At 46.3% G+C, this 14,102-nt stretch overlaps 2 protein-coding genes across 2 annotated transcripts; both read right to left on the bottom strand.

Annotated features, from left to right (window-relative positions):
- Nucleotides 1-10: 10 nt before the first annotated feature.
- N7473_004487 (GAG-pre-integrase domain-containing protein) lies at nucleotides 11-2,152 on the bottom strand (the record flags this gene model as incomplete). Its single annotated transcript, XM_057150427.1, has 1 exon — nucleotides 11-2,152. The coding sequence occupies one exon, from the start codon at nucleotides 2,150-2,152 to the stop codon at nucleotides 11-13; it is 2,142 nt and encodes a 713-aa protein (XP_057010537.1).
- Nucleotides 2,153-9,994: 7,842 nt separating this feature from the next.
- On the bottom strand, nucleotides 9,995-10,327 carry N7473_004486 (uncharacterized protein; the record flags this gene model as incomplete). Its single annotated transcript, XM_057150426.1, has 1 exon — nucleotides 9,995-10,327. One exon carries the CDS (start codon nucleotides 10,325-10,327, stop codon nucleotides 9,995-9,997), a length of 333 nt encoding a protein of 110 aa, XP_057010536.1.
- Nucleotides 10,328-14,102: the final 3,775 nt, after the last annotated feature.

Below are 14,102 nucleotides of genomic sequence, written 5' to 3'. Positions count from 1 at the left end.
ACACCGATAATCACCCCCCAGCTCGCTCAGCGAAGCTGTTTTGCTCAGGGGTATCAACGACGATGAATTCAACGACGAATCCCATCGATCTGCAGTAGTCCCAGACCGTTTCGCCAGCGGATCGCTCGTTGTCGGTATGAAACGCCCTGAGGGGCATCTTGAGGTGATTTATCAGGTATGCAACGAAGTACTTGATCGCTTGCTGACAGCCATTTTTCTTCCGATGTGACGCTGCTAGATGAAGCCGAATCCCTTCGACGTAGAGGTGCGATACCCATCGATCACCGTTGAACGCTTCATCCATCTCAATCAGGTCAAAATGAACCTTGCCGAACTTGCCATATATATGGGTACGACCAGCTGGACGACGAGAGATCTGCTTCCTGGCTCTTGCTAGCTGACAGGGTTCACACTTCTCTGGATTGCTCTCAGCGTTTTCCTCAGTTCTTCCCTTGATATCAATGCCATCAACCATCTCTGCGAGGCGCTCAACACGCTGGTCGTACATGTGTCCGAGTCTTCGATGCCACCGCGCCGGTGTTGCAGTTGATACTAGGGGTTTCGCAGACGGTTTGAGAGAGGGAAAGGCCAGTGCAGAGGCCTTACTGTACTCCAAGAGATATAGGCCATAGAGTTCTGCGCAATGCGCTATTGCCTTTCTGCGGTAAGTGATCGCGGGGATCTCGCTGTTGAAGAAGTACCCATTCTTCTTGATTTCCGAGACACTCAGGATATTCGTGTGGAAGTCTGGGGCATACAGCACATTGGATATTTTGGTAACCGATTGCTTTCCATTCCAAGGATTCCTTACTGTGAGTCTCGCCGAACCAACGCCCTCAATCGAGGATTCGCCGTCGCCAGTGGATATCTTGAAGTGATCGTTTTCCAGGAAGTCAAAACGGTCACGTCGGTTACAGATATGAACGTTCGCTCCTGAATCAACTATCCAGGCATTTTTCAGCGGATACAGCGAAGCAGCGTGATACACATACGGTGAGATATTCACGGATAACATAGCCATATTGATGTGTGGGAAGTCTTCTTCATCTGCTGCAGCGAACTGAACGGCTTTCGCCTGTGTCGGTGATGTCGTCGTTAACTGCGTTGACGAGGGCATTAGGGCAGTTTCGGTTGATCCCCGTAGCTTCTTGATCTCTTCTTGATCAGACGGGCTCATCATCTTGATGAAACGGTCCATATTCCTCTCGATGCGACCCTCTGGCTTCCAACCCTCTGGTCTCCTTGATTTGACGAAATAAGGGCACTCCGAGAAGTGGTGCTCCTTCCCTCCACAGGGGCATCTCTTGCGGTATTCATCTCTTGAAGGGTTTTGACCAGACTGCCCAGGTTTTCGACCGAAGAGCGTCGTATTCGCATACATAGCAAGTGCACTGCTTCCACCTTTCTTGGATTCGCTAAGCTCCTCATGCCTTCTCCGATACTCCTCGATAACGTGCAGGAAGGTAGGAGTCTCGAGCTTGACCTGCCTCATCCAAGTGGAGTAGAAGAACTCATCGAGTGTTCTCGTCGACCTGAGGAAATCTCGGATAGGGTCTTTTGGTCGATATACCACGTCAGGGACGTCAGCTGCCTTACATTCATCATATAGATTCGTCCAGCTGTCAAGCCACTGATCGATAACAGTGCTTCGCGGCTTGTATCGGATCATCTCTCTCCATGCCTGGCGAAGTTCTTCTCTCCGTGTATCTTCCTCTGGTGCGAAGTTCTCCTTCAGTTTCAGAAGCTTCTCCCTCGGAGTACGGCAACCAACCAGGCGAGAGTGATGCTCTGTGGCGACACTGCTGGTGATCTTATCGTTGAGTCGGTTCAGGCCTTTCCATGCCTCTTTCCAAATGGGCCGATGCAAGGTCCACTGGGTAGTGTATCGGTTGAATCTCTTGTACTCCTCATCGGTAAGTTCTGCGATATCCGAGACGTCGGGGTTGACCATCTCAGGAGTAGGAGGGTCCTCTATATTTGGCAGTGTTTTAACCTCGTCGTCTGATAGGTCCGGGTCCATGTACTGCCAAACTCCCTCCGAGACCGCTGCCGATTTGATATAATCGATCCATACCCTCCACTGTGGCTTTGACCGAAGACGCTGGTCCCATGGGACACTATCCGATCCTTTGCCTTGCTTGTCGTTTGACATCTTCGCATATAACTTTGTATGGGTTCTTGTGGCTTCTCAAGTCGTGTTGAGGCGGGAAACGTGTAGTCTGGGCTCTCTTGCTCGCGTGGAGCCTCAGGGATTCGTTTCGAGCTCGTGCGACCGACCGCGTGGCGGAACAAGAACGATCAGGGGTATATGAAAGCCTCTCACTGGCAAGATACAGAGCTTTCGTGCGGTAAGGTGTATCTTGTGGTTCTACCAGTGTGCATTCGGGCTCATAACTGACGAACTATCAGCTACGGGTATGCATCCGTATGAGAACTAGCGAATTGAGAGATAACGAGTGGATTGATTCTTCTTCCCTAAACATGAGCGGGGGGCTCTGTTGAAGTACCCCCATGGGATCAGCGACGGAGCAGACTTCACGTCCGTAACTCCGATGTTGTCAATATACCTGCGACTACATACAAAAGACCAAAGAAATGTGGGTACTCGATGAATAAGCATATTGCTAGTGGTAAAATACCACCCAAGTTCGACACATAGTTCTAGACAAAGTTAAACGAGGCTATCTTCATAACATGAGACAATCCTGCTTCCTAAAGCAATCTATAAATGAACCATATTCTCAAATTGACAAGCTTCTAACAGTCAATTTTCACTCGTTATATCCTCGCATTCAGGAACTGGCTCTCGGTCTGTACTGTATGCTCACCAAACGCCGACCCCCTTTTACTGAGGAAGCTAATTGCTTCAAATTTACTGCGAGCTGAGCAAACGTAGCCAGCACATAAGACTATAAATATCTAAATATCATCTGTGTAACCACCCCTGCTTGAGAACTTATCTAAGTTAAGCCCAGAGACATCAGAACGACCAGCAAAGCCTAACGTGATAACCTGCCGCTACAGTAGTCTGGGAGATCTGTAAACGATGAAGCTCCCTGGTCAAAGACTTGACCAAGCGGTCTCATCCCTGGCACTGTCCCTGTCGACTGCTTCTCTAATATGCCTAATTGTCGTCTTTATCGCGTGCACCTCTCCCTCTGCCCCGGAATCCCTATACTTTTTGAAGGCAAGCAAACTTCCTCCTGCCAAAGTTTACAATAGGCTGACCAGCCCAGGTGAATACGACCGGATTTCCACAATTGAAACACGCCACAAACTTCGTCCGGCATGATATTGATGTGAGACCAAAAGCCGAAATCCCAGACGAGGTTATCAGTCACAACAATGTCATGGGCGGCGCGGTTAACAACGCAGCTGCCGCCGCCGAAGGTGCATCCACAACCACGACTGCTGCCATACATGATGCAGATGACAAGATGAAAGAAGAGGCTCAGAAGTTGTCCTCTCAGTTGTTCCAATACTACTCCGTGGGTCTTTGGGGCTATTGCATGAAGCGAGAAGGGTCCAAAATACAATGTTCACATCCAAGCACAGCTTTCACGTTCGACTTTTCAACTATTTTTGGTCCTCTTATGACGGATGTACGCAGACTCATGCCCACGGTCGACTGGGGACGGGTTTCAGGCTACCATCGACTATCACGAACGATCGTTTGGCTGTATATCACAGCACTTGTCACAAACGCACTCACAGCCCTCGTTGCTTGTCGCAAAGCTTATTCTTTGAAAGGAGGAAGACTTCTTGCCGTCATTAGCTTCGTAGGTGTTCCTCTAATGACTTGTTTGACCCCTACTAATTGACTCAGGTTTCTTCGTTATTTATCTTAGCAGCCACAGTGGGCTCGTCCATTCTTTACGCTCTTATCGTAGCGTGTGCTAAGATGACGGTGGCGGATATTGGTGTACAGATATCTATTGGAACACAGAATTATGTGGCCACATGGCTAGCAACTGCTTTCTCTCTTGGGGCCCTTGTCATTTGGCTGATCCAGCTATACTGCTGTTGTATTTGAGCACCCAATGCCCCTGTCGAATACTATTTGTGGGATCTGATCTTTTCTACGTCACAGAACGGTTGTTTTTCTGCACTTTGTTCTCAAACAAGAAAAGTCGCCCTGCGATTCCAATGATCAGTACTACCGAGCGCGAGCATTACATAACTGGTTGCTCTTTTGAGGCAATAGTACAGGAGAAGAATGTACATAGAAGCGTAAATAATGTCCAACCGCGCTAGTTTGCACGTTTCTGTCGGCGGTCTCGGTCGTCTCCTGATCGCCCAGTTTGAGATTCAGACGGATCACACATTTTTGCCATTGATCCGAATGCATCACAGGCGGAAAGAGATAGACGCTTTCGGCAAAGATCTTCACATTCTCGTTGGGCTTAACAGGCATCTCGCACTAAAACACAAACTGTATTTCTCAAATCTGCCAGGCGCTCATGAACATTTGACGAAGAGTGATAATAGCCGTCGTAGAGTTCTTTCAAGTTGTTGACGGTCTGTTGCGTGGCATCTTGAAGATGTTTAAAGAGCGCGTAGCATTCACGGTAGTATATATTTTCCGTCTGTTGCCGTCCCATTCTCCGCACGATTTCTTCAATATCTTCCATCGTGTCGGGTTGATCAACTGAGGAGAATCAGTCTTACGGATTCCTGACATATCAAATGTGCCATAGATGACCCTGAATACATAGTTGTCGCCCAGAAGGGGCGCCATACAACAATATCTCATGTAGTTGAGCAACAGTGTAGGTAATAAAACTGTTTAACTAGTTACGTATCTCAGAGAGATTGCTTATTTCACCAATCCAACGTTGATGTGGATTCAAAAGTTGCGGTCCGCAGTCTCATCTTTTCCTCTGTCAATATACCAGAGGCCTACCAAATTCTTCTATAAATCTGGGCGATTTAACTTCTGATCTCGATCAAAGGCCACTCCTTCCTGTCATTACTCTTTCCACCATAAAAACTTTCGACGTACAGAACCTCTTTGATTCTGCTTTAGCTTGTATGCTAAGCATTTTCACTTTGGGCTATTTTTCCATATTCCTGTGTCAATTCATTATTTTTCGCTTTCCTACCAGTCAAGAATCCATCCCAATAGCGCTATCAATGATTGCATTTGGCAGTGGCGTCATGCTCTAGAGCTTGTGTGTTTTCTGTCACCGAGCGTTTAACCTATTTAACGTTCGCACAGCTCAAGAACAAAAGAACATCACATGGTGTGGCCTATTATTTCTCGTCTGGACAGCAGCTCTTCCCACCATTGTGATTTTATTGCCCGCACAGCCTCTTCTGCAGTTGGGATATATGATTATTTTCACCATAATGGCTCTCGGGAATTTGCCAGAGTACGCAGCCACAGAGGAGATAGCCACCGAAATCCCCCCAAATCGATTGCCGTTTCACATAGTCTGCGTCGTTCTATTTGCATTAGTTCCAACAATGCACGCGCTTGCAGAGCCCGTGACCGAGAGCTCGTCTTTAGCCACCGCTTTTGGGCGTTTCGTGCTCAGTAACACGTTGGGCGCTGCTGTCTACCTCTTGGAACCTTTCGAGAGAATTATTGCTACGCCAAACTCGAACCCAAGTCTTCATATCATGCATTTGATTCTCGTGTTCAGTCTCGTTTCATATTCGAGGGTGGTGTTCGATGAAATGGCGTCGCGAATGTCTTGAGCAATGATTTTATTAGCCACAGCAGACTCAATGGTCCACATACTGGTTAGGAGAAATTGGTTTCCACTACAGGGCAATTAAAAAGAGGCATTGTTTAGGGGAGGCTCAAAATGGGTGAAAACAAAGGTGATCCTGATTTAGCTATATTTGTCACGTTCTATTGAAAGTTTTCTCTGAATGTCACCTGTTGAGAAGTATGTCATTTGGATAAGTATCATTCTTCTATCCAACTCGACTAGTTCTAGATAAATTGTCTGAGGAACTTCATCTTTCCTACTGTTTTAGGCCATTTTGCGTGGCCAAAGAATGGCCAGCTAGTTCAAGTAACTCACTTCTCTATTACACACATCATGATACGAGAAGATTTATAATTGCATATTTTACTTTATTGGAGACTTCGCCAACAAATAAAGCAGAGCATATCTGAACTTCAAGTAATAAAATCATTTAGATAGAAATAAAAGACTATGTCGAACTTTTGCGAACAATGACCCCCCTCCCCCAGCCATACACCACCTTAAACTCGGATTAAGCAGATTCTCCATAACGATGACCCGACGACTTGCTTCTCCCAGCATGTTCTTCCTTCGACCAGCTATGATTCGGTCCCATATCCAGATCAAAAATCCGTGCAGATCCCCGAAAGTGCACTTGAACTGCATTTCGAACAGCCACATTAGTATCTGGACCAGCACAGACTATTCAATTGTTAACCAACCGAGTAAATCGCAAAGTGCATAGCAAGTTACACACCTATGACTGCTATCTTTCCACGCTGCTGGTCAACATACCGCCTCATTTCTATCTCAAAGTCCACTGCACCAGTATATATCCATAATCGTTTTCCTATTCGTCGACATTAACTAGACGGGCTCTCGAAGCTGGGCTTTTCGCAAAAAATTCGAAATTGCAGAATCTTCGTAGGCTTTCGTTAGTAGTGAACCCAAGGTCTGTGTCTAGGCCTACTTACATCAAAATAATCCCGGTCGGTATCAAACATCCGCTGCCTCCACTGCTTATACCATTCGGGATTATCTATTCAAATTGTGAGTTCTCCCATAAAACTCTCGTCAACTTCGCCTGACTTACGAAAAGGTCTCTCACGTTTCCAAAGAACTTCAACCCGACGCACCATAGCTCTTCTTTGGCAACTTACGCGAAGAAGCATCTCAATGTAGGGGAGTGCTCGGAAAAGACCAATGTCTTCCAAGGCGAAGATGATTGTTCCATAACAGGACAGCTTAAGTGAGCGTCCGTACGGCCCAAAGACCGCGACAGGTTGCCTCCGAAAAGCCTTTTGTGTCCGCTGCAGCCGGTAAAGATAGTAAAGGGCTCGGTTGAGCTTGCGTTGGGGTCGAACGATCATATGGATGTTCCACTTTTCTTTTAGACCTTCGAATTCGCAAACAGAGACATAACACAGGACATACTAGGTAAGCGCTCGCCATCCGGCCAGTGGAAACCATAAGTAAATGTATTGACCGGGACTGAATCGTCGATTCGATTTTATTGATAAATCCATCCAAAGAATACCGTCAGCCGCAGAGAGGCGGACTGCCGTGCTTAGGGATTTCCAGGGTAGATATGCAACCAGTGCTCGTAGGCCGAGAAACACCGTGCAAACTAACCACCAACAAATAGCCCCAAGCAGTATCCAACGGTAAGGTGAATTTTTCTGTATAAGGTGATGACCCGTTCCAGCGACCATAAAGCATATCAAAAGGTAGTGACATTTCAAGGCAAACTGCGGATAATGCGCTCGGATAAACCTGGAGGTGACGATTCCGGCTAGGATAAAGCTTACGGTAGCCTACTTGAGGTTAGTAAGCGCTGCGAAAGGGGCCTCTCAATTACAGGACAATCACTCACAAGTATCGCCACAACTTGGCTCGGTCGTATTATTGTCATGATTTCGGGGGATTCGAATATGAAACATGCGTGGAGGATCGAGTGAACCATTGAAAGGAAGCCGATCCAACGATGAAAACAAGCAAATGTGTTTCTCTCCATACGGAGAATTTCCGCCGGTAGACCAAAATGCATTCCAAAGCATAATAGGACCAGGTGGATTACGGCGAGTGGCCCAGCTCTCCTCATGATGGTGTGCCAAGAGTCAGCACCAAAGACCAAAACCAGAATGTTTGTAGCCAACAGCACAGCCACAAACAAGCCTTGGACCGTGTCATTGATGTCAATCCATCTGAGACACACACACCCAATGAAATACCCTGTCTGGCGCCATGCCTCGGGGACATGAGAGAGAAGACGGGGCCAGAGGATGTATTTCCCTTTCCTCCAGCACCACCCCACAAGAAGAGTCCCGTATGCACAAGAGAGCCATGTCAGACAGATCGCGACAGAAACAGCACCGTAAATCTGGGGAACCGATAATGATATAATCGCTTCTTTGATCTTTGAAAGAGCCAGCCTCATGGCTACAAATATTTTTGGGAGACGGGATCATCGGATCGAAATATATGGATGGGAATGTTCAGGGAGCAGCACGTTTTAAATAATCTCATCTCAATGATCTGCTCACTTTGCTCACTATCTGTCATTTTTGCGGCATAGTATTAAATTGATCTCCCGCGGCTTCTATCCTGGATAATGCGTCAGCCAGCTTCCTGAGGAATGCGCAAATAAGACTGTCATGAGATGCCCAGCAGTTTTTAAAATGCATCTATTTGATCATGGATGGGACTATCGTCCTCCTAGGAGACTGTCGAGCTCCTTTGGATAAATAACACAGCTTTGCAGCCATGCATCCAGTTTTCCTATACAGTCAGTTCCCATTGAAACCATTAGATCTGTGGTCACGGCGCCATGATATCCCTCTCCATTACCGCGTCGAGCCTAGTGACTTTCTTGACATTGATGCATTTGATCAGACTATACCTTCTATTCCATTTCAAAGCTAATTGGACACGTTTCAAGGCGGATGTGAGCTTAAACACTTTATCCTGCATTATGTCTGCGACTTTAGCAGGGCTCTTTTGGGCCGACAAAGCGCCGGTGGGGCGGGAAGTCCTGCTTCAGATGAGCGCTATACCCCCAACCCTGCAAATGGTATGTCTGACCATTCTATCAACTTTTGAATCGCGGGCTAATCGAGTCATAGTTTCTTCGAATTGATTTCCAACAACGACGGCTCCCAACTCTGCCTGGATGTGTTCTCGTCATATGCCCAATACTCGCCACATTGTCTAGTGTTGTAAAGGCGGCTATGGCTATCACTGGAATATTTTACTGGGACCGCTTACACTGGGGTATTCTGTATATTCTGTGTTTAGACTACTTGGGGGTGGCATTTTGGTATTGGTGGTTGGTTGGCCAAGCGCTAGACGGTCGAGCCAGGGTACAACTGATCGCGCTGTATGTCTCTGTCATGGTTCTGCTTTTGCTCACTACTGCAGCTATTGGGACCGTCTGGAAGCTATGGATTATTGCACTGGAGGTAAGTTCGCTTGAAATGGATGCTTGGTCTACGTGATTCTAATTTTGATTTTACCAGGTCCAACTTGTCTTAATCGCCATTTGGACAATTTTTCAGCACCCCCTCTTCGGATAATGCGCGTGAGTGTGCTTCTACTGTGGGCACAAGTGGGGTGGGTTATTTCCAGGGTAGAACAACGTGGCGAAGTTGATAGATTGTTCTGTTTGACACCCTCTCACCACAATTAAAACCTCTCTTGATTGCGGTCATCTCAATTACTGGAAAGCTTGTTTATATTCATCGTGCGGGTGATTTGCCCACCTTGAAATACCTTGTGATCACTTTCATATTTTGTCATGAATTTCACAAAGTCGTCCTATGGATCTTTGCAAAGGAAAAAGTGCAGAATCTGGCCGCTCAGCATGTTAAAAACTGTAGAGCAACACACATTTATTCAAGATGAAAGCAAGGTAGTCAAAGCGCAAGCAATGATTCCAATTTAGCTAGCTTCAAAACATGACCTACACAAATCATAAGAGCTTTTCTAAAATTCCAGACTAGCAATCCAATCATATTTATCATATGGGTCGAATCGACCATTCCAAAATGTCGGGCATATCCTCCCATCAGAATGAGCAAAGACATGTTGTACGTATTCTTACTAGCTGCGGCTCCCGCCGCATGGATTCAGGGGCCTTGGATGAGGACTTGGAAGACACATCTATCCTATACGAATCAATCAACTTTTGCTTAGAAGCATAAACTGTCTTAACTGTGTACACATACCAATACAAACTATCTTCTGTAATACATCCAAACTCAAAGAGAGGATAGACTGTGTGTCGAGGGAGACGTCGGTCGCTAGCTGGCGCAGCGATGAGGCTTTGGGCGCAGTCGTCTCATCCAATCGTGTCGTTTTTCTTCGGGATTCGTATTTTCGACGTGACTGCGGATCTTTTGAAACCCACTTTTCTTCTTAGTCCCTTCCTTAGAGACGGTCGGAAAGGAGAGACGTGGCCCATTCGGCCCTGGACGAAGGCGCATTCGAATCATCGTCTGAGTGTTTGAGTAGGAAGACTTGGAGTCACGTCCATTGTTCCGATACCGACTCTGAAGGTTTTCATCTTCGGTTGCTTCCAGTTCCTTCACGTTATTGGATGGCTCCAGTAGCGGGACTTTCTCCGGGTCGGACATATTATTTACGCTCTTTCGAAGCGCCTAGCGAGTACTAGGAGACATCACGACTTGAATCGATAGCGAAGAGACGAAGATGAAATTATCTTGCTATATATATTCGAGAGACAGGAAACCACCCAACCTAGCTAAGCTTGAATTGTTTGCTTCCAATTCTGCCGAATATCATTTCTGACTGTGACATATAGCGAGTGTTTCAGCAATAAAAATGACGTCTCAAACCAGAGAGCAACAGGCTTTTATGCGGTACACTACCCTCATTCATTCGAGGTGTGCTACCTAGAGATAGGGGCTATCAGGTCGGAGGGCCATTCAGCCCGACAGTCAGGAAAGTACGGGTATTCAACGGTTAAACGTTAGTTGGGACAGGAAAAGCGATGGTAAGTGGTAAGATTATAGGCCCACTATCATATCTAGAGCCAATCTAATAGCTTCAAGCTTCTATAAAACTATGATGTGTTCCTGCAGCTGCTCTTGCCTGCTACCCATCGACAGCATCAGTTACATCGGAAAGCCAAAATGACTAGAGCTAGTAGTTCTAAGCGAGCACTCTTGAGAATCAGGTATCGCGAGGCCATGTCCACCCATATCTGTAAGCTTCGATCTCATAATAATTCTCAAATTACTGCTAACCTCTTCGTGGATAAGCGACTGGGTCTCACCATAGCACCTGGCCAGGTCCGGTTGCAACCCCTCCTAGGTAATAGTTACTCTTGGTCAGCCACGGGCACGAGTGCCGCACTCTTGAAAAAAAGTCTTAGTAGCGGCAACATTTGGTTCTATCAATCTATCTGCGAGGAGTTAGGGCGCTCTCTGGAAGCGGTGCCTGTGCAGGTCTTGAAGGGCACGGCAAAGGACAAAGCGAATAAGGCATACCCAGATTCTTCCAGAGTGGTTAGCGTGGTTTCTAACACTTTAAAATCTAGGGTCAGATCGCAGGACTATGTTCGAGTTCTTTTACAGAAACGATTTTGCGGCTTGAAATTGCAATTTCCAAGCTGAAAGAAGAGTTGAGCTGCGCTTATGAATATCTGAACTAGTCACAGGCCGAAAATAACCGACTAGAACAAGCCCTCTCTCACACTCGCAACGAGCTAGAAAATTCGACATTCGAAAACAGCAATTTGAGGAACGAGCTATTGAGTTCATAAGTCAGAATTGCTAAGGCAATTCAAGTTTTGGAAGTAACAGCGGGGAAGACAGCAACCGAAAGTCCAGAGGATCTGCAGATGGAAGACTGATCCAAGCCGTATCCCTGTAATTAGAGTCTCCCAAGAACTATTTTTGCCTTTTTAACCCACCTAGAAAATTACAATCGACAATAACGTATAGGTGCAACGGCGAAAAGGAGAGATGTTGTCCGTACTTAGTGCTCTCCTAGGCAATAGTCAGTCTTGTACACACCGTTGAGGTTTACCGTCTCTAATCTGCTATCCCGTGAAATTCCAAATCAGCTTTTGGTTATGATCACTTTGGATTAAGGCCCTGTCGTACTTCTTGCACGTTGACGGCCCCAGATATTCAACGGCGATAAACTATTGTTATTCCTCAACGGCACTGATCGGGCGTTGAAAGATACGGTGAACAACTTTTCACCGCACTTATCTGACGGAATTCCCACGCCTACACAGCACTTCTGGAACTTAGATAAAGCCGACGCCTATAGGAACCCTGCTCTGGAATTTCACGACACATAAGGTGATCAAGTAATATTCAGCTCTCTTCTATCCGATTCAACTTTAACAGGCAGAATAGGCTCTGAAAACTGTTGCCCCCCGTGGACAAGACATACCGCAAATCTCTAATCACGCGTTGGATTGGACGAATTATTATTTCGGCCTATTCATTATTCACGGTCTTCTTTTCTTGATATATAGTAAGACCCTGAGCAGCCGGATAACTGAATCTTATATTAATCTCCTTAGTTTGAGTGCTCCCCTTACCGATTCTCAACCACAAAATTGGATGTATCGTTCAATCCTCGGAAGGTTCCAAATGACAGTCTACTTAGAGCGATTGATCAGTGATAGAGCTCTAAGGGGTTACGATTTAGGAATAGTGTGCCGCTCTGAACACCCTTTTCTTTCTCTCGACTAGTTCACGCAAGAGCAGAAGATGATGATTTATTTCGACCGCCTCTCCATAAAAGCCGCTATTTCCAACCCAGTGAAAGGTCTTCTCTGCCGGATGAACAGGTACAAGCAAGGGTCTTTCCGAAATACTTTGAGAATCCTGCCCCGAAGAATTATTCAGTCCAACCAGGCCACGGAAAAACGCTTGCTATTCCAGGACCATTCTCGAGGTAAGCCGAGACAAAGTACCCACCCCTAGTGTCTGTGATCGTGTATTTCAATCTTATTGGCACCATTAATGACAGGCTAGAACATCCGTTCTCGATTTTAGTCCGCCGTATCAACATTCTTCAGTCTTTCGGAGCGCTACACCGAGATCAGCTATCATTAATGTGGCAACTTTTGATCAAAAGGTCCCCGAGTGCATCAGTTATGTTGCTCCTAACCTATCCGTTTCACTTATCTATCGCACAGCATTTCGGCCCAAAAAATGCGTTCTTTACGGTGAGATTGCAATCACGGCTTAGAGTAATCTAGTCAATCCTTCAGCTCATGCTTCTTTGACAGGAACCATTATTATGCTATACTTCTCTCAAGCGAGTTCCCAGACCCTCTCGTGGACTCCGTCAGATCTCAACCACATCGACACCCAGGAAGCCAAAGAAACAAAGCGACGAATCAATAGATCCCCATAACGTGTCCACGCAACAGATACGCTTGGTTTTACATACCATAGTTGTCCTTTCCGGTTTGTTACCTGATATAGAGATCCGTTTGGAGAGACGGAATAACTTGGTACCAATAAGTTACCACCCCGACGATAACATCCTTTACGTCGACCCGATTTGGCAAAACTCTGTTATTCTGCATTGTATCTTTCCTTGCACTGCGTCGAAATTAGCGTAGGAGGATTTGCCCCGATCCAGTGGCCTATGCGATCATCTTCTGGAAGAGCTCTGCCGGAAGGCACTTATTGTGATGCACACTCAACTCCCTCTCCCGATATCCACTCAGAATTGGGTTATTCGGTGTATAAGAAACAGTCTCTGCTATATGCCCCGTTACGTGACGATTGACAAATCTGGAAAAGCTCAACTGTCAGTCATCTGGACGACCAAAGGGTCCGAATTCCCGGTTTTTGCGCATCGTTCTAAACCCGAGTATCATATCGTACTTCATAGAGACACCTGCGATGCTATCGATTCATCGCTATTTCATGGACACTCAGGTAGGTACTCCAAGAGACACATGTTTCCACCTGACCAATGGTTGACTCCATGGCTGATCACTCTATCTTAGTTTGCTTTCCGGATCAGAAGGCACTCTGTGGCTGTCGACAACAATTAGTTTCAAATAGCCGGACATCTGTCACGTTTGCTAATCTCGACTGTTCTCAAAAATATTACGCTATAGTCTCCGTCAATCAGGATATAGCATTTTGGGGGGTGTCTACGCTCTCTGCCTATCCCGATGCAGGTGACAACTGCGATGAGGCGGAGGAATGCCACATAGCTTTCTTCGAGAAAGCTTCACAATCAAGTCGCATTCACTGTCAGTCCCTGTCGCCACTCCACATAAAAGTTTTACAAAAGCAGCAACGACAGGGGATAGCTGAAATAATTCGGACGTACTCTCGCGTACCGGAAAAGAACCGCCGATTGTAAGACAAGCACAGCCTGTTATTCGACTTTTGAAATTTGACT

This window comes from Penicillium subrubescens (assembly GCF_028828155.1).
Source record: "Penicillium subrubescens strain IBT 31985 chromosome Unknown utg000003l_segment0_segment0, whole genome shotgun sequence".
Taxonomy (NCBI): domain Eukaryota; kingdom Fungi; phylum Ascomycota; class Eurotiomycetes; order Eurotiales; family Aspergillaceae; genus Penicillium; species Penicillium subrubescens.
Note: the sequence above shows the minus strand (reverse complement) of the source record. Positions and strands in the feature narration are given on the sequence as shown.